Source organism: Balaenoptera acutorostrata, chromosome 10 (assembly GCF_949987535.1).
Source record: "Balaenoptera acutorostrata chromosome 10, mBalAcu1.1, whole genome shotgun sequence".
In the NCBI taxonomy this organism is placed as follows: Eukaryota; Metazoa; Chordata; class Mammalia; order Artiodactyla; family Balaenopteridae; genus Balaenoptera; species Balaenoptera acutorostrata.
The window spans coordinates 5,279,695-5,306,623 of record NC_080073.1 but is presented as its reverse complement, the minus strand read 5'-3'; the positions used below and the strand labels follow the sequence as shown (position 1 = coordinate 5,306,623).

Below are 26,929 nucleotides of genomic sequence, written 5' to 3'. Positions count from 1 at the left end.
TCCTCCTGCTGATGGTGTGTACTGTACCCACAATCACATCCATACCGCTATGTCATCAAAGTCCAAGGGGAGACGGTCTTCTTCTCACCTCTCCATGGCACAAAACCCAACATTCCGCAATAGAGGAAGCTGGGTTAGCTTTTGTGCAATTGCATAAGGAAGGTGGCCTTCTCCCACTCCTCCTGACTCTGGAAAATTACCAAGGACTATCCTTCAAAGGGGGTTCCCCATAGAATGGAAGGCAATAGACTTCTATATAGAGGTACCCTTCAGTACCTCTAGAGGTATCAATGCAAAGTGCTGATAACCAGTTGGTGTACAAAACACCTAGACATGATCTAAAGCTCCAAGACCTTACATAACAGTCCCATTCATCGGCATGCTCTTTTATGCATCTTATTATAATATCCTTCAAATTTTGATATTATAAAGAATAAGATACTGGGGAATCTTAAGACCTTGAAGATAAAGAAATTCACATGCATGTCGAAACTCTCATAAATTTTCTGGTGATCACATACTGTGTTGTCTGATGGTAACGGTAAGTAAATATATTATTTCTGATATCAGCACATGCTAATTGACCTTCAAAGTTAAGTAAGCTAAACTATCACTCTTTTAGGTATATTTGGATAATTTTGATAAATATAGTTAAATGTGAACTCAGTGAGGATAGGAACCTTGGCTTATGAATGTATTATCTCCTATGCCTAGAATAATACCTGGCACTTAGTAGGTATTTCATGAACATCTGAGGGATGCATGAGTGGATAGCTGTAAAATAAAATATAATGCCTTTTCAATATCTAAGGACAAAACAGCTGTGTAATTAGATACAAATGGGATTGGCTCAGTTTATTTTTGTCCATTTTAATTTGTGAGCAAGTTGTTTCTTAAGTGACCCAGTGCTACAGTGTGATAGGACAGAACATTATCACTAATGTAACAAATATGATTAAACAATCTATATTATATAAGTATTTTGTTAGTAACTTGGGATACTTTCTATATTGCTTGATATGTTGTCAAGAGTTTAAGCAACACTTATTCCGCCTGCTATGTGCCAGGCTCTATTAAAACTGTAATTTTTGTCTACTGACTTTTTAAACTCCACCACGTAAGAACACATCCATCTTGTTCATCAAGCCAGCACCTAGCTCCATGCCTGCCAATATAGTGTGATATATTGCCAATAAATATTTGTTGAATAAATAAATGAATGAAAAACAGTGAATAGGTCAGGTTTTTGCTTTCAAGTAATATCGTCTAGGGGAGAAGGGTTGACAGATTGTGGTGCTGTAAGAGTCGGTAGTATTAGATTCAGGTGCTATGGAATAATTAGCTGTTAAAAATAATTTTATGTTTGAATAGCTGAAGCACACCATCAGAACTATTAGAGGCTTACAAGTTCTAGTGACACAGGAGATAGGCCAAGTTGAATGGTGTCTGAGAAGAAAAAAAAAGAGAATAGAAGTAACAGTAGGTGAAGAATCCAGAAATTAGTCCCTTTGATGATCGTTGGAAAGAATGAATACTACAGAACTCGAGAACTAGGTGATACTGTCAGCCTCAGAAACAAAACTAAGATGATCCTCAGGTAGAATTATGTGGCATGAATGAGCTACATGGTCATTGAGGAAATGTGGGAATGAGAGAAAGAAGGGCATTGAGAAACTCCCCACACCCCCTCCATATCCATAGATACTGAAAAGTGAATAACACAGTTACTCATTGATGTTCCTTGAAAGAGTTAACATATTTTCCCCTGAAGTCACCCCATACTCTATCCCTGTTGCACCTGATTTATTAAAAGCGGTGATTTAGACACTTCTAAGAGTGGGAGTTGGTGAAGGCCAATAGTAAACTGGCCTGAGAGTTAGATTCAAGTTCCAGCTCCGCCCCTCCCTAGCTGTTCAACCTGAAGAATTTACTTGTTATTTGGGGGCCGCATTTTCTCATCGTATTAATAGAGCCTTAGACCACAAAGGGCTTCTCTCACTCAAAAATGGCTATCATTCTGCAAACTTTATCATTCTTATAATCCATCATAATCTTAAGAACATTTTAATAAACTTGTTCATTTTTTTAAAATTAGACTTTGGAATCGGAAGGCAAGAATGAGGTGATGATAGGGAATTGGGTGAGATACTGCCACTTAATAGGAATAAAGCTGAAATTTGCCTTTCAGACTCAAACACATCTTGGGACATTGAGTAGGAGTATCTGTAGGCAGAATGGGGCTTAAATTTTTGTTCTGTTTTATTAACAAGAAGGAAAGTGTTCTTGACTTTAATAATTTATTTTTATCTATCATAAATTCAACCAAGAATCTTGGATTAACACACCTTTAAATATTATGTCATTGTGCGAAATTTCCCATTGAGAGGAAGAGAGAAACTCCTTTATTGAGAATTCAAAGTGAATATAGAAAAAGCTAGTTCTACGCAACTATAATTCCCTCAGTCATTTGGACTGTCAAGAAACTTGCTTTACTAGTGGGAAGCAGCTGCATAGCACAGGGAGATCAGCTGGGTGCTTTGTGACCACCTAGAGGGGTGGAATAGGGAGGGTGGGAGGAAGACGCAAGAGGGAGGAGATATGGGGATATATGTATATGTATAGCTGATTCACTTTGTTATACAGCAGCAACTAACACAACAATGTAAAGCAATTATACTCCAATAAAGATGTTAAACAAAAAAAAAAAAGAACCTTGCTTTAACTTGAATTACCTTAATAAAGGTTTTTTGGTTTTTAAAGGTTTATACACTGTAATTGCCCAGCTCTACATTGTATTCTGCACTGTGGAGACCCAGTTAAGTGTTCTCCCCACTGAGCCATTGCTCCATGACTGACAAGGAAGTCCCTTGCAGGATGACTAGTTACTCAATGTAGATGAATCAGATATGTATTTCTTCCACTTGGGGAATATTGGGATCAGGGTGTTCAGAGATTTGTTGCCATCTGATATACTGCCCTATGTGGGGCATCTTTTTAAATCCATAAGTCACTGCAGTTCTATGAGGCCACTTATGTGACAGGAGGAGGCCTGCTCCCACATTGAGGTTTGGCACAGCTAGTGTTTCTCTTTGCCAAAAAGGGCAAAGGCCTTGAGCAAGAAGCCAGCTTTTTCCTGATTATAAAACTGACCACAATTCCTCGCCAACCTATCAGTGTAAGTCCGGTTTTTGTTTTTTTGTTTTTTTTCTGGTAATGCATTATTCCTCTCAGGGAGAACTCCACTTTTTTCATTATGGTACAGAATTTATTGTTTCAACATTAACCGATGTTCAGACATCAGCTGATGTATTTGCTATTGATGGATAAACTTAATAATTTAGTTTTTCAAAACGCAGACCCTGATACATAAAATCTAAGCCATAGCTGGACCTGCCTCCAGTCTCTTTTTTTTTTTTTTTTTAATAACTGCCTTCTTTTTTTTTTTTTAAATTTTATTTATTTATTTATTTATTTATGGCTGTGCCAGGTCTTCGTTTCTGTGCAAGGGCTTTCTCTAGTTGTGGCAAGTGGGGGCCACTCTTCATCGTGGTGCACGGGCCTCTCACTATCGCGGCCTCTCTTGTGGCGGAGCACAGGCTCCAGACGCGCAGGCTCAGTAATTGTGGCTCACGGGCCTAGTTGCTACGCCGCACGTGGGATCCTCCCAGGCCAGGGCTCGAACCCGTGTCCCCTGCATTGGCAGGCAGATTCTCAACCACTGCGCCACCAGGGAAGCCCCTGCCTCCAGTCTCTTAACTCTAATTTTATGGAATTTGGATAGCTTTCAGCATCATTTTTTACATACTTTACAAAGTAGTAGAATAAATACCTTAGAACATCTTAGTAGCTGATAGCAAATTTTAAAATATGAACACATACTTGAATTCAGATGTTTTCTTCAGATATCAGATAATGTGATTAGAGATTCAACCAGGGATTGGCAGACAGAAAAAAGCTTTGTCCAAGTAAGTTTATTTCATAACCCAGAGATGTAAAGCTTTCCATTTAAGAAGCAATTGAATATTGAAAAATCTCTTCGCTCCAAGAGTTCTGAATACTGTACTGCTGCTCGCTTGCGCCCCTCACAAGACACGGAACATGAGGGTCACTGGCGAGACGGTGTGGCAATGTTTTCCTTGTAATGTACCAAGTCTTGCCAAAGCAGTGAACAAGATTATGACACAACATTCTGTCACAGCTGGTCTCCAACAGGAGGGTGCCAGCCAATTCAGGCCTGGTCCTTTGTGAGTTTATTCCCACCTCCCCCAAATATTTGGAAACTGATGTCTTGACTCATTGGTGCGTTCACAAGTTCTACTACCACAAATCTTTTTCTTTTAACGGATTGGACTTTTGCAAGAAATAGACAGATATCAGTGTGAATCACAGCAAACTCCTATTCCATGCTGTGATGGGTGAAACTCTGGGAGATTCTCTTATTGACCCAGAGAGTGATTCCTTCGCTGACACACTGTCTGCAAGCACTTCACAAGGTAAAGTGAATTCCAGATACGGCTGTTGGGATACTTCGGGCATCATGGAAGGGTGAAATTGTTCTTGTGGTTTGTTTTCCAAGTTATGTTTGTTCTAATACAATGATGTGTATAGTTCAGTATTTTGATGCTTCGTTTGCTACTACCATGTTCACTTATAAGCATATTTAGAACTTCTTAGAAAACCTAAATTAATCCTTATTTAACTCTGTGCATGACTCCTGTGTCCTGAATTTTAAGCATTAAAGGTATATTTATACTTTTAAAAATCCTGTTCATTTTTAAAAATTGGGGTATAGTTGTTTTACAATGTTGTGTTAGTTTCTGCTGTACAGTGAAGTGAACCAGCTATATGTATACATATATCCCCTCTTTTTTGGATTTCCTTCCCATTTAGGTCACCACAGAGCACTGAGTAGAGTTCCCTGTGCTATACAACAGGTTCTCATTAGTTATCTGTTTTATACGTTATTAGTGTATATATGTCAATCCCAATCTCCCAATTCATCCCACCCTCCCCTTTCCCACCTTGGTGTCCATACTTTTGTTCTCTGTGTCTGTGTCTCTATTTCTGCCTTGCAAACAGGTTCATCTGTACGATTTTTCTAGATTCCACATATATGTGTTAATATGCGATATTTGTTTTTCTCTTTCTGACTTACTTCACTCTGTATGACAGTCTCTAGGTCCATCCACCTATTCATTTTTATTTCCTGGGTTTATATATGTTTCCCCCGAATACCTAAGGTCTTTTTAGAATACCTGAAGAGTCACTTGCCTGCTTTTAGCCTTCTGTGTTACCTGTCTCTCATAGCAGTGTTTATCCCTCTCACAGCATTTATTCATCTTAAAGTACTCTTTGCATATTTTTGCTCTACCCTGAAATCTAGATACTTGCATGTACATTTTATCTCTCCCAAAGAATTGTAAGGTTCCTGAGTGTAGGACCAAGTTGTATTCTTCTTTATATTTCTTAGGGTGTGAAGCATAGTGCCTAAGGCTTTGTAGAATGGTGTGGGGACCTCGGAGAAGGTCTAAGTGTCGCATTTTACACATAAAGAAAATGAGGCCCCTAATGCCTATCGTATGCTAAGTAAATGATTATTACTTTTGTTCGGATATGAAAGATTCCGATACTTCATTTTCAGCATTTCTTTCTTGGCCATTGCAAAATGTAAGTTCTTATTTCTGTAGCTCCTTCTACTGGAGCGTATTAGCACAGCTGATTCTGTTTTGTACTGTTTTTTGTATTTATTTCTATATTTCTGGGCATTTTCTTCTCACAGATGCCACATAAAAATAGGTTGTGTTAACTAGTCTGATTCACGTTTTACAATGCAAGTGCTAAAGCATTAAAATTAAGTTGCTTAATTGTTGAAATGGATGGCTTTACATTTTGATTTTCAATTTTTCTGGAAGCCTGAAGTTTGAACATATTGATCACAAATTTTTAAAACATCAAGCTTTTTAAAAATTAAGAGAAAATATTTCATGAAATACCATTTCATTTTATTATGATGACTGGACTCAATGTATGTTTCTATCATCTGAGTCTCTTAAATAGGAGTTTAGTTTCATTATATTATATAAAAGTCTGTTACTCTGTTTTTCTATAAGCCATAGAATTATTGCTATCTTTCTCCGGTTTTTCATTTATGCTGCATCAGGGCAGAATGTCCTAGCTATACTGTAAAATAATTCTTGAGTCAAAATTTGATAGTTTTGTCTGTTTGAAAGAATATGTCCAGAATGCAGTACAACAAATGTTTTAGGTTAACTGGGGCAAGTACTGTTTATGGTAAGGGATAGTTATGGGTTTCAAGTTAGTTTTCATCCTGTACTAATCTCTTTATTTTTATGCCTTGAATTTTCCCTGGGTATAATTTGTTTGAGTCTCAAATCCCCTTCAAAAGAATAACCCAGTACTTTTCTTCTTAATTAACATGGTACAGAATAGAATTATTAGCAGTTAAGAAATTATATATTGTGCCAATCATTTAACTATTGTGTTATATGGTCTCTGATTACTCCTTATTCGTAAATGTTTTTCTGTTAAAAATATGAGTTCCTTAAGGCCAAAGACCTGTGATTGTAAACTTCTATCATATTTTGTAGGTGGCCACTAAATACTCCACCGTTGCCCAAACAAACAGACAAACAAACTTGAAAACAAATTGGGATTGTGGTCATCGTTAGCTAATTGAGGCCAGCAGAGGTGAAACACTGCAGAGATTAGGTACTTGGCCTCAATACAGGAATTCATCTGTATCACAGGCAAAGGGGAATAGGGATGTTGCAAGGATCTGAGTGCTGCTACTGAAGACAGAGTGGCTCGTTGAGTGTGAATGATCCAGATGTCCAGCCATATTGGTCCCATTCATGAAACTAAAAACTCCACTGTGTGTAGCCACTGTGCCCAGAGGGGACTGACTTCTATACGTTTTCCTGGGCTTCATTATCACTGTGACTCTCTTTATCTTATTTCCCTTTCTGTTTTCATCATGAGCTTTTCAAGGAACCCCAAGTAACCCCATGCTGGCTCTGAAACCATTTCCACTAGAGAAATTGGCAAGATTGAAGGGAAGCTCCATAAACTTAAGCTGAATATGCCTCCCACTTTTAGTGCCAGACTTAGTCCTGTGTGAATTCTCTAATTTTAAATTGTTGCACCAGAGCATTGAAAGATGATGACACGCTTGTCCTTTGGAGCTGATTGAGCAATGGAAGTGTGCCTTAGAGACATGACAAATGCTGCAATAGATGATTCTTTGAAATGAGAGTCTCTCCTGAGAGAGGAGTGAGTGATTGATTGGCCACCATTTCTATTGAGGGAGACTTAAACTGTGGCTGTGTGACTCCAGGCAGCTGTGTACTTGGAAGCGTTTAGATAATTGACCCAAGTCTTTACCTTTCCAGAAGTTTGAGGGGACCCATGTAGTATCAGGGAATGTAACTCCTGAACTTGTCTTGGCCACATCCTTTCTGTGTGAATTTAAGCAAGTCACTTATCCTCTCTGCCCTCCATTTGCACATATATTAACAGAAAACACAGGGCTATTGTGAGGATTAAATGACACAGTAGTTGCGAAAGCACACCGGACAGCCTGTGTAGAGTTTATTGGCCTGGCCTTGTAGTATTAATCACTTGTGGATAGAATAGAAGACATATAATATCCTAAATGTGAAGCATTTTAAGGAACATGGTGGGGAAATCTGCAGGATTCCTTAGGAATCAAAGCAAGTGTCAGTTTTGAGTGAGACGAGGCCTCTGCATGAGCTCCCGTGAATGTTTTGATAAGGAAATGATCAGACTTAGAGAAAGCATCATGTCTGATGTTTTTAAAGGGGGGAATTACTTCCCACTTTTATTAACATTTATCTATGAAAAGATTGAATATCCAAAAGTTAAGTCATTCTTTGTGCCTAAATGAGAGCGATGATTATGTTTTCTTCTGAGACAGTGAAAATTGCCTTAGATGATTGTGTTCTCGGTATGATGAATTGCTACCCGACAGCAATTATCCATATAAACTGTTAATTGCATTGTAAAACATGGGTCGTTAAGTGAAGAACAATTTTTATACCTCTGATAGAGGTTGTCATAGATTATTACCTTTGTAGCATTCTCACTTATACCTTGAATAAGATGAGCTGGAGGAAATTCTGAGATCATCATAGCTCTTAGTAAGGTATGTATTCTTTGTGTCAGAGGAAATCTGACCAAAGCAGATTTCTTAGTTATATTCAATCATCAGAACAGATACAAAGTGTCTGTTATTTTAGCTTCCTTTGGATACCCTTAATTAGGCATTAGAAAGTTGTCCAGAAAATGCCTTGTGTCCACCTACTACTGTTGAGTATTTGTGAAAATATGTGGTAGAAAATGAATCAGACTTGTCTGAGTGGGAGTTAGTTTCTATAAACCTCTACGAGATTAACGTTTTTGGTAGACGATTTTGCACCTGTAACTAATTTAGAGACACAGACATTGCACATGTATTTGATAGCAACTGCTATTCAACTTTTATAACCTGGGAATTAAGATCACGTGGCTGCTTGAGAACACAGTTTTTTAGACCCGCGTAATTTTTTTTTGAGTAAGGGATTGCCAACACAAGATTGAGGTTCCCACAAGTAGCGAATGGTTTGCATTAGAAAGTAGATTTAAAACAGCCAACTGTCAATTACCTACATGTGAATTATCCCTCATTACCTCATGCCAGGATTTCTGTATGGCCTTCTAGCTGAGCTAAATGAGAAACTCTCAGCCAGCCAATCCGATCTGCCAGATAAGTGGTCCTAAAAGCCTGTCTTTATTACCCGTTTTCTAATACGTGTTGAGCGCCTGCAATATATACAAGGCACCAGTGTGAACACTGGCATTCAGAGCTCTTTGTATTCTGGTTCCACCTCATGTACCTTATTTCCCTCCACACCCCAGAGACTGGCCTGCTTTGCTCTTATTAGACTCAAATCATTGTCCCAAGAACAAGCCACACTCACTCTTGCCTCCAAAACTAACATGTCCTGGAACGCCTCTCCTAATTCTTCCACCTGTTCCAATTCTCTCTGTCCTTCAAGGTCAGGTTCAAGTAATGTCTGCTCTCTGAATACGTTACCGTTAATCGCTCTCCCTCTCCCCTGCAGGAATATGTGTCTTCTCCCCACTCCACTGCCAGCGTCTGATACAAGCTACCCACTGTCTCTTGCCTGGAGGGCTATCCCAGTCTCTTGACAGGTTTTCCTGCCTCTGCCCCCAACAGCCTAGTCTCAACCCAGCATCCAGAGGGATCACGTTAAAATGGAAGTCAGGTCTGTCCCTCTGCTCACAGCCCTGCAGTGACTCCCCTTCTCCTGACACGTAAGCCCTGCACCCCACGCCATCGGCGTCCCCCCCTCCCCTCTCTCCAGACACACTGGCCTCCTTGCCGTTGCTCCCATGTTTCACACTTGCTCCTGCCTTAGTGCTTCCACTCGAGCTCTTGCGTCTTCTGGGAACCCTCTTCCTCTGACATCTTGGCTGACTCTCAGCTCCATCTAATCACTGCTCAGCTCTCACCTTCGAGTGAGCACTGCTTTGACCCCTTATTGAATTATCTGTCCTCCCCACTGCCCTTCCCCTCCCCCCTGCTCTACATTTGCTTATTTCTAAGCAGTCCTCAACTTCTAGCCTGCCATATAATTTATTTGTTCATCGGTTTTATTGTTTATTTTATTTATTTATTTTTAAATTTATTTACTTATTTAATTTTGGCTGTGTTGGGTCTTCGTTGCTGTGCGTGAACTTTCTCTAGTTGCGGCGAGCGGGGGCTACTCTTTTGTTGCGGTGCGCAGACTTACTGCGGTGGCTTCTCTTGTTGCGGAGCACAGGCTGTAGGCGCACGGGCTTCAGTAGTTGTGGCACACGGGCTCAGTAGTTGTGGCTCACGGGCTCTAGAGCGCAGGCTCAGTAGTTGTGGTGCACGGGCTTAGTTGCTGCGCGGCATGTGGGATCCTCCCGGACCAGGGCTCAAACCTGTGTCCCCTGCACTGGCAGGCGGATCCTTAACCACTGTACCACCAGGGAAGCCCGTATTTATTGTTTATTGTCCGTTGTATCTCACTAGCACATTAACGCCATGAGGACAGAGATCTTTGTCTAGTTTTCTCACCCACTGGTACATCCCAACTGCCTAGAACATGCTCAGTGACTAGAGGGGCTCAATAATACTTATTAAATGAAAGAATAAAATCCTCTAGCATTTTTGGCCTGTATCACAGTATTTAGACCTTAATTGGAGACTGCCTGATATTGTTTTCTGTTTTATATATTACCTAAGCCAAATTATATAGTCACTGAGGATAAGATCCAAGTTTTATTCTCGCCTATATTCCACCAGTATCTAACACATAATAGGTAACTAATAAGTTCTTGCTGACTTATTGAGACCATGCTGATCCCTTGCTGTACTTCTCCTGAGTTCAGGCACTGGAATCTGTTTAGTGTATAAAAACAAAAGTTTAGTGTACACTGAATAATATTCTAAAACTGATGTTAATATAAGCAACAATATTATAGTATATGCTAAAAACCAGGTGCAAATATATTTTGAATTACCTGTTATTTAGAGTTATTTGCACCATGGCCCTCCATTGGTTTGAATATCATTAGTTGAATATTAATTTGAATGTTATAAGTTTGTGAATTATCCAAATGCCTGGCTTCTTTTGCAAGTCTGCCTACCTTTTGATACTTCAGTATTCATTTGAACTTCAAGAGGCTTATTTGCTAGCAGAAAAGTACCTTACTTGGTTAAGTAACTAATATCCAGTATATAAAGCACTTAGAGCAGTGTCTGGTATGTAATCAGTGTCCAACAAATGTTAGTTTCGTCTTCTCACCTCTAAAACGGAAGTTACACTTTGGGATGATACAGATTTTCATTATCCATACTATCAAAAATTTTCTATTTCCATAGTTAATTAGGTCAGAGTTACTTCTTACTCTCTTCCAATCTTTTCCTTAGAATTTTTTTCAGAATATTTAGATATTATCTGAAAGATACTTATTATTAATCATAGTTCTAGAAGAAAGAAACCAAGGTTCAATTTCTTGTTTTGCAAAGAGCCAGTGACAAAACTTAGTAACAGAACAGAAGTTCTGATACCCTTCACATGTTTCAGACATGTGAACACGATGGCTCCCGTTACTTCTTTTGGAGTAAGTAAAATATTCATTATTCTTATTTTTTTGCTTTGCGTTAGCAATTAAATATTTTTAATGTAAGATAATTGGATATTATTTTACTATTGTCTTACACTTTACCTAAAACCCTGCCTTTAGTTTAGTTTTAAAAATTAAAGACCTATTGGGAATTGCCTGGCGTCCCAGTGGTTAGGACTCTGCGTTCTCACTGCTGAGGGCCCAGGTTCAATCCCTGATCGGGGAACTAAGATCCCACATGCCGCACTGCCAAAAAAAAAATTAAAAACCTATTATGTAGACTGGGCAGGTTTGCTTAGTTGATTAAAGTATGATGCTAAAAAGATCCAAAGGTGTGAGTTTGACCTAATCATGGCCAGGTTCACATAGAAAATTTTCCCATTTACGAAGAAATCTCTTTGCCATTGATACAATACACCTCTAGCCAATTACAAGGTACAAACAACTGACCAGGAGAAACCAATCCAATTTGCAAGTGTCTGTCCTACATGAAATCTAATCCTCTTTGGTGTTATATTCATTTTGTTATTATTGCTTAAATAAACTCAGGTCATAGAAGGGCCATACTGGATGATAGAGACAAGTATATTTTCCTTGGAATACATTTATCAGTAATAATCCAAATCCCAATCACTCCACTGGGCCCTCATAATTCAAAACCCATCTCTACCGAGGCGATATCCCCGATTATTTCAGAATGTGTGAGTCTCTGTCTCCTCGATGTTTTTAGAGCACTTATTTTCTCTGTACTTTCTTCTGTTATCAAACATCTTTCATCTTGGTAACTTTTCGATCTCAAGAACTACACTATAATGTATTTCTTGTGGGGCCTGAAAAATACCTTGCACATAGTTTTAGGTCATTGGTTATCTTGATTTGAGGTGGTTTTGGTTTTGTATTACTGACTGAGCATGTACTGAGATTAAGATATTGAGAAAGAAAAATGCCCAAGAAAAGTAAAACAAGGAGAAGTTTTGGGAAGAGAAACACCATAGTAAAATATAATGATGACTCTTGTAAGGAACAAGGTTTATAAAGTAGATTGTTGATACAGAGAAGAGTTAAATAATTAGCATAAAATTGGTAGCTTGGATTTAACCTGTTGATTTATTTCACTTAAATGGAATGTCTCGAAAGACAACTCAGCTGTTCCAAACACATTAACTTCCCAAACACGGGACTCCTAATGTAGGCATTAGTTTTTGGAAAAAGATTTCCTGCATTGTTTAAAAAAAAAATACGGGGTTCTTGTAAAACAGAAAAGGCCAAACATATCTAAAGCAAAAACATAACTTCTAATACTCATTCCTTAGGATGAAGTGTGCACCATGTGAATTTTTACCTGCCTTGTTTACACTGATTCGAGAACCTTGGTTAAATATGTATCTAGCCTTTATTGTACAAGGAAGCCAGTTTAAAAAATAGGTAGTTTATTAAGACTCATTTCAATACAGTTTTACAACTTCTGACTAGGAAAATTGTCAAATGAGTGCCCTGGAAATTCTACACCAATCCTTTGTAATACAAATGGAAGAGTTTTTGCTGGCTATGTAATTGGTCTTAATGTTTGTTTCTATCAACCCCGACTCCCCGGACCCATATGAAACATCTCTCTTATTTAACCTTTTTATTAGAGAAAATGTGTAAATCATTTCACAAATGAACATACTTGTGTAATTTGCACCCAGATAAAGAACAGAACAATACCAGCATTCCAGAAGCCCTCTGACTATTCTAATTTCTAACCCATAGATTAGTTTTGCCTGTTTTTGAATTTTATGTAAGTAGAATCATACATGGTTTACTCTTTTGTATCTGGATTCTTTTGCTCAGTACTTGTTTGTTAGATTAATCACATTACTGAGTGTAATTGCCCTTCATTCTCATTACTGTATGGTATTTCACTGTGCGAATATATCACAATATATCTTCCTACCCTACTGATGATGGACACTCAGGTGGTTTGCAGTATTGCAAACAGTACAACTGTGAGCACTCTCGTATTGGTCTCTCAGTGAACAAGTATACACTTTTTGTTAGATATATACTTGGGCTGTAGGACGTGTTCAGCCTTGAGTCACTACCAAACGGTTCTGAATGCGGCTGTACCGGTGTATACCTCCACCAGCAGTGTCTGAGTGTTTCATTCACTCCACATCTTTCCTGGTTCTTGGCATTTTCTATCTTTTTCATTTTATCACTCTGGTGGGTAAGTGGTGGTATCATCTTGTAATTTTTATTTCTAATTTTTATTTCCCTTTCTCTGATGACTGTAAAGTTAAGCACCTTTTAAAATATTTGTTGTCCATTTGGCTATCCTCTTTTGCAAAGTACCTGATCAAGTCTTTTGCCTATTTTTATATCAGGTACTTTAGATATGAGTTTTAAAGCGAACTTTTTCAAATATGTGTATTGCAGATACCTTCTCCCACTCTGTTGCTTTTTTATTCACTTAATGTACAGTTTTTAATCCTAATATAGTCCAGTGTATCACATTTTTCTTTTATGGTCAGTGCTTTTTTTTTTTTTAATATTTATTTATTTATTTATTTATTTATTTATGGCTGTGTTGGGTCTTCGTTTCTGTGCGAGGGCTTTCTCTAGTTGTGGCAAGCGGGGGCCACTCTTCATCGCGGTGCGTGGGCCTCTCACTATCGTGGCCTCTCTTGTTGCGGAGCACAGGCTCCAGACGTGCAGGCTCAGTAATTGTGGCTCACGGGCCTAGTTGCTCCGTGGCATGTGGGATCTTCCCAGGCCAGGGCTCAAACCCGTGTCCCCTGCATTGGCAGGCGGATTCTCAACCACTGCACCACCAGGGAAGCCCATGGTCAGTGCTTTTTATATCCTGTTGAATAAATCTTTGCCTACTCCAAGGTTGATAAGGCATTGTCCTAGTTTTTATTTTTAATGCTCTTTTGTTTAATATTTCACACTGAGATCTGCAGTTCACATGAAATTGATTTTTGTGTATGGTATAAGGTAGGGGTTGAACCTTTTTTTCCTCTATATGGATATCCAGTTTACCTACTCTGCTTACTGAAAATATTATCCTTGCCCTGCTACAGTGACATTTTTTCATAAACTAGGTAACCGTTTACATGTGGCATTGATTCTGGGCTTGCATTGGTTACATTGGTCTATTTTTCTATCTTTGCACCAACCAACATCTGGTCTTAATGACTGTAGCTTTATCATTGGTTCTGGTATCTGGTAGTATAAGTCCTCCAGCATTTTTCTTCTCTTCAAGATTGCCCCGGCTAGTCTTGGCCCTTTAAATATCCACATAAATTTTAGGCTCAACATGTCAGTTTCCAGACAAAAATGCTAGGATTTTGATTGGAATTGTTCTGAATCTATAGATAAATGTGGAGAATTGACAGCTTTGTAATACTGAGCCTTCCAGCCCATGAACATGATATATCCCTTCATTTATTTAGATATTTTTCAATATACTTTTGAGTTTTCAGCATAGAGATTGTACTCATATTTTGCTAGATTTTTTCCCTAGGTATTTGATGGTTTTGATGCTATTGTAAACATCATTTTAAAATGACATTTTCTGTTTGTTGCTGGCTTATAGAAATATAGTTGATTTTTTAATATCAACCTTATATCCAGGAACTTTGCTAAATTCTCCTTTTAACTGTAATGGTTTTATTTTTTTTTATACAATCATGTCATCTGTGAGTAATGTTAGTTTTATTTCTACTTTTCTAATTCTGTGTCTTTTTGTTGTTGTTGTTGTTCTTGGATTGGATAGGATCTCTAGTGTTAACGATAACTAGTATCCTTATCTTATTCCTGATCTCAGAAGGAAAGCTTAGATATTTCACTGTCAAGTATGATGGCTACTTTAGGTTTTTTGTCTTTTTTAAATAGCTGTTCTTTATCAGATTAATGAAGTTTCTCACCCTTCCTAGTGAAGAGGTTTTTTGAACTCATGGATGAGTGTTGTGTTGTATCAAATGTGTTCATGTAGAATATTTTTGATAATGCTATAATGGCTCAGGAGGAGGACTTAGAATGAAAAATGCTTACTAAGAATATTTTAATATCACATGGCAATATGTTTTAAGATAATATATAGTATAGCTAGTGAAAATCTGCACTTCATCCCATAACCACAAGTGATCTGGCTACATCTGTTTTGACACTTTTGTTCTCAGAGTTTGTGTAGCTTAAGACCATTGTCTTCTCATTAAGAGTGCTTGGCACAGTAAATTGAAAACAAAAGAGTAAACAGAAGCGTACTGTATCACTCACTTTGCCAGACTAAACAACTCTGAATAAGGCCAGCTTTCCCCTCTAGCATAATTTCAGGCTATTAGAGATGCTTCAGTAGTAAAGTTTTCTTTAAAAACACCTACCCACTCTATCTCTTCCTGGTTGCAGGAGGTCCCTTACAGTGGTTGACGGGTGGACAAAGCAAGGAGAAACAGTCCTTTGGCAGATCTTCGGTGGCTCCCTCCTTTCTAAGTAGCTACAAACTTGTGGAGGATTCCTTGCATTTTTTTTCCTTTCCATTCGGTCTCCTCTCTCCCATTTTCCTTCCCCTGTCACTGCAAAACCAAAACCAAATTGCGCGGAAGGAGCTGGCCAGGGGGAAACATTCCAGTTCCTTTTTTCTGACCTAAGTACCAGTCTTCGCTGGCTGCTGGCGTGTGCTAGGCAAGACTAGAGTTTCAGCTAAACCAGAGTAACTAACTGTTCAACAGATTTAGCCTTAGTCCTGACTAGTTTTTAGTAAGTCTCCTTTTAGAAACATGTGAAGGTGGTTTTAGCAGAAGAACCAACCTTGAACTAGTTTGACCATGATGAGAAAGAGGACTTTAATCTCCAGCTAAGGTAGCGGAAGAAACGATCATTCTGGATGAGGGCATGATCCTATCATCTTTCCTGTCCCCTGATACCTCAGGACTGGATTAAGCAAGCTATCTAAACAAGACGTGGCCCATGCAAGAGAAAATGAATTTTTAGAAAGCATAAACTAACATGGTCTTCTCTAAAGCTGATCATATGCCCTTTGTTGGTCTGAATTTGGAAATTTGCTATGAGACCTTCTGGCTTTTTATAAAGAAATGTGCATATAAGGATACGTATTAGAATGCTTTCAACCTCTGCCAAGGCTATCGATGGGAGTATCACCAGGACAGAAGCACTGAATTTGGTTTGTAATATAGTTTAAGTAGACAACACAATGAAAACATATTTTCTTATATTAAAGAAACAAATGACACACTAAGGAATCCACTAGAATTCCACACTAAGGAATTTTAATCCTTTTCTTAATTCCTGGTGTCCAAAATAAGAGGTTCTCTGTTCAGAGAAACCATAACAGAATTCAAACCCCGGTTCCAATACCTATTAGTTGTATTGGGCAAATCACTTACCTCTTTCTGTCGAATGTTTTTAGTCTATTGGGTAGTAATTATAATTATTTACAACCCATAGGACTATTTATATATGTAAGTTATATTGCTATATGTACATTTCTAAATTATACATACATTAACAAATTATAAATTACATATGTAATGGGTCTAAGGTACAGTGCCTGTCATACGATATGTGCCTAGAAATAATTAGCTACTATTAAACTATACTTCTGCTAATGGGGTCCAGAGTCTTTTTCTTCCTTTGCTAATTAAAACTCATGATACCAGTGAAGGAAAAGAAATGAATTGATAGAATTTATTTTTTAAATGCTTGAGTCACAAGGACAGTCATCTGTTGGTCAAGTATCAAAAATATTTTCTGATACTCCTTTATTTTACTTGAAACTACATTAAAATTCTCTCTACTTTTCCAGGTTATTGCATGATAAGTCCTTTAAGAGGACTGGGAAACAGGCAAGGAATATATTTACTCCCTCTGTTAGGTGAAATCATGGGAAAATACTGCAGTTTAAAGATATTTAACTTAATTTTTACTTTTATCAAAGTAATATTTGTACACAGTTTTAGAAGTCAGATCGTAGTACAAAGCTTTGAATGAAGAACCACAATCTTCAGCCTACACCTAGTTCCCACTTCTCAGAGGCAATGATTTTTAACTTTTTAAAACGTGTCTCCTGGTTTTTACTGCTGTATATTTAACATGCTTATACTGCTATTTTTAAAATTGTGTTCATTACCCACTGACTTACTGCTGCAGAAGATAAGAATTTAGCCCTTTGCCATCACACTCCCTTTCCCAAAACGTACACTTCTCCTCTCCCGCAACCCACCCTCACAGTTGGTTATTCGTAATTTTAGGTGAAATTAGTTGTCTGTGTTTACATCGCAGTAATTTTGGAAGTGTGCTTACAATTGAGCCGGACAGTATACTGCAGTTTTACTTTTTTTTTTGGCTGCGTCGGGTCTTCATTGCAGCACGCAGGCTTCTCTCTAGTTGTGGCGCGTGGGCTCCAGGGTGCGTGGGCTCTGTAGCTTGTGGCTCACGGGCTCTCGTGTTGGGGCGCGGGCTTAGTTTGGGGGATCAAACTCGCGTCCCCTGCATTGGAAGGCAGATTCTTTACCACTGGACCAGCAGGAAAGGCCCTACAGTTTTACTTCTGACCCTGAAGAGCTGTTTGTTTTTCTGGAGTTAATCATTCTTTTTTTTTTTTTTTAATTAGTAATTACTCACTTTTGTTGTTGTTCCTTTTCTCCATACCTGTCACTAGTTCATTCTCAAACTCTCCCTCAAAGTGGGCATTTGCACGTCTCAGGCATTGCGGTTTCTCAGGGAATCTCATGAGGCCACCGCCATCCTCCGATCCGTTTTCTCAAGGAACAGGTTCTGCTCAGGATCTGTTGTCCTGGGTCTTCCTTCCACCTCTCTCCTGTGCCTCAATCCTTTGCTTCCTGGATCCCATGTTTCCTTTTTGTTCTGGTGTAGAACTCTGGGAAAAAACACATGGGAGGTGACTTTTTCTTGAGGTCTTATATTTCTGAAAATGTCTTTATTCTCCTCTTACGCTTGAGTGATGGTTTGGCTGAATATAAAATTCTAAGTTGGAAATAATTTTTTTCTTTGAATTTTGAAAATACTGCTCTGTTGATTTTCCAGCTTCCGGTGCTGCCTCTTGGGCAGTTCAGTGTCATTCTGATTCCTGACCCTTTTATAGGGGACTTTTTTTTTTTTTTTTTTTCCTGTCTGGAGGCTTTTAGGATAGTCTCTGTAAAAGGAGCATTAGTCTTTGCAGTGATTCCTTTCTCTGTGGTTTAAGTTAGAAATCCTTTCTCTCGTTGTTTTAACCAACATAAATCCTTGCCCTTAGTCACTCTAAAGTTAAAGAAAACCTAAGGGACAACTTAATAAAACTTTTCAAGTACATGTGGTAAAGGACAAGTATGCAGAGGGTGATACCTGTATGTTTAGAAAATGAAAGAAAAACTCACAAACTCCAACAACATAGGTTAGACCATCATTTCACAAACTATTCCATCAGATGGTAAACTCCTCAAACGTTGTATGCCGTACCCTCCCCTCTCTTTTGTATATTCTCATGGATTATTAGCATATAATTCTAAGGAGTCCTGCAATAGACCCATTTAAACTGGCTTCACCTAGCATTTCCTAAGTTTATTTGCCCACCAGAATTTTTTTCTTTTTAATTATTTTAAAAGGAACATCATTAACATATGTATAACACAGTTGGGGAAATGCCAGATAAGACATAGACTTTCCTGGCTACAGAAGAGCAGTTTAGCATTGGAATGAGTAACCCAGAGAGGCTGTGGACTCTCCTTTTGCAGAGGCCTTTAAAACAGGACATCTGTTTTAGGCGTAATCCTGTTTGAACAATGGGACTTTGCTGCTGTTTCTTCCTTTTCCTGTCCCCTAGTGGTAGCGTTGGGGAGCTTTTAGCCTACCTTTTACATGATTCTAGTACTCTGGTTACCCTGGTGACAAAAGTTACCACGACTACCAATAATTACATTTATGGAGAACTTACTGTCTGGCCCTATGCTGCATGCTTTACATGTATTATTTAACTGAATCTTCACAGCAATTCTGTGAGGTCGGCAGTATGCTTATTTACAGATGGGGATAATTAGGGATAAAGAGATCACAAAATTGACAAGAAAGAGGTCAGGATTCAAACCCAGGGCTTCTAACTCGCTACTAGCTCTCCATCTTCAGTTGTTAATGTTCAGAACAGCAACCTGCAATGAACAAACAAACAAATACATACATCTGTATTTATTATGTAAAGACTTGGGCAGATACGATGCTCACTTTATGAGACTGTTCCCTAAACCTTTTGATGAATTCGGAATTTATTACTTTTGTTAGAAACAAATTCTACTACCAATTTCTTTATTCTAATTTGTCAACCAGTAAATGGCTCCTTGCATGAGACATTTTTTCCTTCATAAATTTGATGTCATTCCTGTGTGTTAGTTAAGACCAAAAAGTCTGGATCTGTGAAAATTGGTATAGGTTAAAAAGTCCCCTTTTCAACGTATTTACACATGGTAACAACTTCGTAATGCAGTGTGGAGGATGCGAGGGGTAGGAGACAGAGAACCTGGACTCTCGTGGACTTGGCCTCTAGCCCTGAGCTCCTGAGCACATCGCTTAGCCTGGTTTTCTTCAACTGCCAGATGAGGAGCTTAGATTATCTCCAAAACGCCCTTTCTGCTCTGACATTTCAGAGTGATTTTTGTCTCTGGATATCGGCTCTTGTAACGGGAGAGGAATTAGGAAATTCACAGCTCAGTTGACACTGCAAAGTGATTTGAATAGATCAATAAGGAGGGGCTGGATGAATAATATTTATGAGTACCATGACCTTGAACTGAAACAAATGAGAAGAGATTGAAAAAAATCGGTGATTATGTATCTTTCTAAGGTCACTTCCAACAAGGCTACTAAGTTTTAGACATGTAGGAAAGGCTCTTTCCTGCACCCACTCTTGTTCAGCTTAACATGTTTCTCCAGTGAAGCTTCCATTTGAGAATTACTCACCCTTCATAGTGCATCCCCAGCCCCCTGTACCTGGTACATCACAGGTGTTCAGCGAAGGTTCGTCTAAATTAATTGTTATGTAATATAGAACTAGAAGATCAGGAAGAGCTTTGTTTTTCTAATCAGTATTAAGTTTAGAAAGTCACGTGTGTGGGCTGTGGCGCTTTAGGCCGTCTGGGTTCATAACCCAGCTGTACTCCTTAGTAGCTGGGTGGTCTTAGGCAAGTTATTTCCATAACTGTGCCTCAGTTTCCTCTTCTTTAAGGGGATTTATAAGTGTACCTACCTCACAGGGCCATTGTGAGCATTCAGTGAGACAGTCCAAGCATTGTATTTGGTATAATACTTAGCAGAGATTTAGGGTTCTATTAATATTAGCTCATGTCATTATTAAGGAAGCACAGCATTTCTCCAGACATTCTAGTAGAAGTTTTTCTTTTCTTTTCATAAGGGACAACGTAGAACCCCAAAGGTAAACTGTATAGTTCTAGTGCTTGATTTTTATCGTTGAACATCTTTTCTGACCCACTTCCATACTCCCGAATAATGATGCCTCTCAGGTGAGAGAAGTTGCTGTGTTTTTGCTGACACGTCTTTTTGCTTGAACTACATTATACTTCGGCGTGTTGTGAAGTCTGCTCATTGAGTATCGTAGAGTTTAAAGCCAAGGTGAAGGTCTGAGGTAAATGGCACACGTCTATGTCCTTCCCCGCAGTGTCTGCCTCAAGACTCCCGCCTGCTTGAAACACACCAAAGGCTGTGAAATTAATGATGCTCCTGACGCAATGCACTCCTGTCACCCAGCTGGAAAGTTAAGACACTGTTACTTATCCCTGAGAAGGACTGTTGTCCATGCAAGCATTTTGTTCATTTGTTCTTTCATGAGTAATTGCGTGGAGTAACGAAAAACACCTACTCAACTTACAGCTTGGCAGAAACAGTAGCTTATGTTTTCTGGAGACAAAATTAGAAGCAGGCTCCCTGGACCCCATCTTTAAGTCAAAATAAAATGTCTAGGGAACCACTGTGCCTCCCAGTAACCATGGCCCCCGTGGAGTTAATATTGTTTAGGTCAAGATGTCCCAGAGTAAGAGGACAGGGAGAAGGGAAAGAGGGGAAGGAAAGTGTGTACTGGGATAATTTGTTTTCATAGAGATGAAGAGGCAAACGGTTTTTCTTTCTTACTTTGTCCTTTCTATGTAGAAAAAAAGTTTACAGTACCCTAATCTTCCTCCTGCAATTATCAGAAGAGAAAAACTTGAGTATACGTTGTTGAGAGGAGGAGTTACAGCTTAAACTGTATTTTATTTATGATACTGAAGATTACATCTTTTCTGGGGAGCTTAAGTCTTAGCAAAACTAAACCACTGAGAAAGTATCTTTATTTTTTCCATTTTCACAGAAAAATGAATACTTGTTCTGTCCTTCCCTATAAAATATGATCATTCAGTTGGCAAGCATTTAGTAAACAACAACTATGCATAAGGTCTAAAAGGAAAACAGAATAATAAGACACTGTCCTTTGCTCCAGAACTGGAAATCTAACAGCGGAGATATTTATCCAAATAATTATAGCAGAGTGAAAGAGAGGTACTCAGTGCTGTGGGAACACGGAGAATGGAGAGTGTTTTTAAGTTGGAGAATTCGTGGAAGGTTTCATGGAGAAAGTGGCATTTGGACCAGTGTGGGATTCCCCACTACCATGGGAAAGACAGACGGGAATTGTGACGGGTGGTGATGAGGGACAGGAGGAGGAGAGCAGCTTCAGGAAGCAGCGTGAACGGAGATGAGCAACTAGACAGTGCAGAGTGTCTGCCCTGGGCACACAGTGTGATACGCCCAAGCACAGGACTGATGAGAATGGGGGTGAGGTCTGGGATCCCGAGTGGAAAATGACACTGAAAAAGCAAGTCAGACTGTCAGGGAGGGCCTTGAATGCCACGCAAAGACTTTTTAATTTATGATGTAGGTCAGTGCTTCCCCTGCTTTTCCACCCAAAATTGCCCTTAGTAGAAGAGGACAACAAAATCAGCGTTCTCGGGGGAGGAGGGGAGGGATGAACAGGCAGAGCACGGCCGGTGTTTAGAGCAGTGAAACCATCCTGTGTGACACTGTGATGGTGGATACTTGACATTATGCATTTGTCAACACCATAGAATGAACAGCACAAAGAATGGATTCTACTGTAAACTGTGGGTTTTAGTTAATCATAATGTATCACTATTGGTTCATCAGTTTTGTCAACAAGCATACCACACTAATGCAAGTGTTAATAATAGGGGAAATGCACGTTAATAATAGGGGAAGCTGTGTGTTTCAGGGTTTGTGGGGGAGGGAGAAAGGGAAAAGGGTATATGAGAACTTTGTAGTTTCTGCTCAATTTTTAAGTAAACCTAAAGCTGCTTTTTAAAATAGTCTATTCTTTTTTAAAAATAGCGTTCTTTTACCCATGAAATGGACTACAAGTATCAAGTTTTTTTAGGAGTTTCATAGTATATCTTTAAAATCACGTGAATTTTTTGCTCTGTTTATTTACACATAAATAACTATTTTATCTTTAAAATTTTCCCTGAAACTTTTCAATAAAATAAATGACCCCTAGGGATATGATTCCTGTGTTGAGAAGCCTGACATTGGTTGGCAGGCGGTCACTGAAGTCATATGTTAAAAGTGAAACAAAAATAAACCAGTAAAATGATGAGTAAACAATTTTTCTTGCAACCCAGACGTTTTCTGCATCCTTATTTTCATTTCCCAGTGTTCATACAGAAGCATATACACTAACTTTAACTCAGCCAACCTTTACTTTGTCTACAGAAGAACTTTGCAATAGGCATGATGAGACATAGTTGATGAACCCACTTTTGTGGATATTGCAGTTGAGACAAGAGAGGTGTATTTTGATAGGACAGTAATATATACTAAGAAAAATGGATAGAGAAATAGAAAATAAGCATGCTGAGGAGATGGGCAAAGTAAATGGAGTGACGTGGGTTAGGTAGGTTTAGATGAAATTTGGAACAAAAGATACAGTTCAATGGCTGCCTCTGTCATTAGGAGCACACACTTTTTTCTGGATGTCATTGAGACCCCGTATGACCTTTAAGCTATCACCAGAGTAGTGTTTGTACTGTAAGACAGATAACTTCAAGTTGTTTGGGTACTTATTCATGTAGATATTCAGACATGTGAACCCAAACCGTGCCTGATGCGTCCTCTTGGAACCACTGAAGCACATTCACAGCACTAGTCTCCTTATTTGTGTTTTCAAGGCGCTTTGTTTTTCTTATGAAGACCACAGCTGGAATCTTTAACCTCTTGCAAGAGTCAGCCTTTGAGAGCTACATTCTTTAGCTCTCTGCTTGCTGGGAAAAAACAAGAGGCCCATTCCCAGATACCCTTAGGAAAGTCATCCTGCTCTGATGAGAACAGGGCTGTTTGTAAGACATTGATATGAGTATGCCGTACACGTGACACTATTAGAGGGTCCTCAACTGTGATGTCCAGGTAAGGGGTGACTTCCCTCCATTAGTTCAACAGCCTGGACGGCACTAAGATGGTGGCTATGTTCTCTTCTCTCCTCATGATCACCTAGGTGACGTCACTTGACCCAAGACTCTTTCTGTTCCCTTTCTGTGGATCTTTACAAGATGGCACTGTCCTCCAGGACTAACGTCATAGCTGTTCTTTTCTCCATTTCAGAAATTACCATGGTTGACACAGAGATGCCGTTTTGGCCCACCAACTTTGGGATCAGCTCCGTGGATCTTTCTGTGATGGACGACCACTCCCACTCCTTTGACATCAAGCCCTTCACCACCGTTGATTTCTCCAGCATTTCCGCTCCACACTATGAAGACATTCCGTTCCCAAGAGCTGACCCAATGGTTGCGGATTATAAGTATGACCTGAAACTCCAAGAGTACCAAAGTATGAGGTTTATTTCACTTTTCAGACTACTGAGACTAGAATTGGACTAATCTCTCATTCACACTGGGATAAATGCTCCAGAGACTAAAGCCTATAGTGAAACCGTTTACCATTCATTTATTCACCCATTTATCCATGAAATAGTGGGCATTTATAATTGACCAAAAGGGAAGGTAGTGTGCGAACACCCCAGATCATCTTTCTCTGCACACACCCCCCGCTTCCTTCCTGCCTCCCTTCTTTCTTTCTTTTCTTCTTTCCTTCTCAGGGACATTTTCCAGCATGATTACCTTGCCAGGTGCATCTCAGGCTAAGAGTCCATCCCCCCCAAACTTTGAATTCTTTTTTCCACTTGTAAGTAGATAAGGAACATTTTGTTACTTTTTATAACTTATCTCTAAATCACTATTGCATCTTTCCTAATTCTGCAGTTTGAACAGCTTACAGTGAAACCTATTTTTCAGCACAAATTTAAATGTTGACATTGTAGACTGTTGATAAATCTCCATGCCATTAACGCAATTCACATCAAGCCATCAGACTCAAGAAAAACTAAAACTGCACTTTTCAAGATTAAATTTCTATGATGCTCTTTACTTGATTTTTATCTCTTTGCTGATATGCTGTTTTTCCAGAGCCACCACCATGTAACTGCAGCCATTACTTGACAATAAGTAAGAACTTCCTGTAGTTCTAGTTTTTTTTTTTTTTAAGATAAATGATATACTTGGTTATATTTATATGTGTGGCTTTCGGTTGGAGCCTAATATGAAAATTTAACAGGCCTGATCCTGACCAGCGGAAAGATAGTGCTTGCTTTCCATAGGGCCTCTCTCTATCAGATATCATTTTACAAACCATCTTTTCTGACTCAACATTGATGGGAACCTGGTCTCTTACTTTTCATGTACCTTTAAGCTGGGCTTACCATTACCTTTCCATGACAATGTTCCTTCTGTTTCCTTTGCAAGAGTGGTTTTAAAACACTTCTAAAATGCAACATTTAAATTAAAATGTATAATTTAATATTGTCACGAATGCCAAATACAGCACATTATGTAGCAAAATAACCTTAATGATCTCAAATACCATATGTTGCCTGTTAGAGCTTTAGTATTACGAGGTATTGCAGGGTCATAGAACCACAAAGTTAAAAGTTAACCACAAAGTTAACCCCATTTTTTTTCACAGGTGGGGCTCAGAGGTGTTGCGACTTGCCTGTGATTACAAAGTCTACCTTTTCCTGTGTATTTTTCATGTTCCATAGTGCATCTAACTTAAATAATAAAATAATGGCAGTAAGGTGTACTATAGTGACTTGCCCTGTTGCTTCTTGAGCATTGTTTTTCATGTGATAATTACCTGCTCATGTTTTTCTATACACAGGTGCAATCAAAGTGGAGCCTGCATCCCCACCTTACTATTCTGAAAAGACTCAGCTGTACAATAAGCCTCACGAAGAGCCTTCCAACTCCCTCATGGCAATTGAATGCCGTGTCTGTGGGGATAAAGCTTCAGGGTTCCACTATGGAGTTCATGCTTGTGAAGGATGCAAGGTAAAAAAAAATTTTTTCTTTTTTGAAATAATTTGCTGAAAATGTACCTATTATTTCATTTCCTGTTGCAAACAGATGGCAAAGAACTGAGATAACATTGTCAAGCTTTTAAATATTTTTGGTAAAACCCATTCTTCAAATGATATAATACTTGAAAACCTAAGAAAATTGTTAAAAGCAAGGCTACTTTGCCTCACTTCCCTTTTTCCAAATTGGTCCTATGCAGCACCATCTAATTCGAACCTTGCATTCTGCAGATTTAAAAAAAAAAAAAAAAGTCACTTGTTCAAGGTATCATGGACAGACAGTGATGAGCTGACCCAGACTGGTACCCGGATTTCCTAAATATTCTATTATTATTTTTCACTATACCATGGAATATTCTGTGTATGTAAGACCTGATAGATAGATAGATAGGTAGGTAGGTAGGTAGGTAGATAGATAGATAGATAGATAGATAGATAGATAGAGAATCTTCATTTGAGCCTTAGAACAGTCCTATAAAGTCAAGCTTATTTATGGCCAGTTTACAGGTGTAGAAATCATGAATCAGTGAGACTTGCCCATGGTCATCCATCAGTAAGTGGCAGAGCCAGGACCAGAACATATATCTTATGACTCCTAAACCAATGCTCTGTGCTTTCTTATTCCAGCATCAGTTTGAGCTATGTGTTATGAGCAGGCAAAGCAATGTAACTATTTTGGAAAGGAGGTACTCTTTCTCCTCACCTCTTTTCTTTGTGAAAAAGGGTATTTTGGAAAGTTCATTTAGTAATATTCTGCCCAATTATTAAGAAAGTGTTAATCTACTCATATTTTATTTTATTTTTATTTTTTAAATTTATTTAATTAACTTATTTATTTATTTGGCTGCGTTGTGTCTTTGTTTCTGTGCGCGGGCTTTCTTTAGTTGTGGCGAGCGGGGGCTGCTCTTCGTTGCATTGCGCGGGCTTCTTATTGCGGTGGCTTCTCTTGTTGTGGAGCACAGGGCTCTAGGTGTGCGGGCTTCAGTAGTTGTGGCACGCAGACTCAGTAATTGTGGCTCACGGGGTCTAGAGCGCAGGCTCCGTAGTTGTGGCGCACGGGCTTAGCTGCTCCACGGCATGTGGGATCTTCCTGGACCAGGGCTCGAACCTGTGTCCTCTATATTGGCAGGCGGATTCTTAACCACTGAGCCACCAGGGAAGTCCCTCTACTCATATTTTAAAATGTAGTTAGTCTTTTAAAAGAATTAATTCTAATAGGCTCCATGAATAAAATAGTAATCGAATGGTACTTATTATATACTCCAG

The 26,929-nt window shown here is 38.9% G+C and overlaps 1 protein-coding gene across 2 annotated transcripts in view; it reads left to right on the top strand.

Moving 5' to 3' along the window:
- The window catches only part of PPARG (peroxisome proliferator activated receptor gamma), a 130,468-nt gene that overhangs the window by 56,818 nt on the left and 46,721 nt on the right, over positions 1-26,929 (top strand). For both annotated transcript variants that reach the window (XM_057555687.1, XM_057555688.1), the window contains exons 3-4: positions 23,854-24,081; positions 25,468-25,637. In XM_057555687.1, the coding sequence (XP_057411670.1) occupies positions 23,862-24,081; positions 25,468-25,637 (390 nt within the window). In that variant the 5' untranslated portion in view covers positions 23,854-23,861. The remainder of the gene's footprint in view (positions 1-23,853; positions 24,082-25,467; positions 25,638-26,929) is intronic.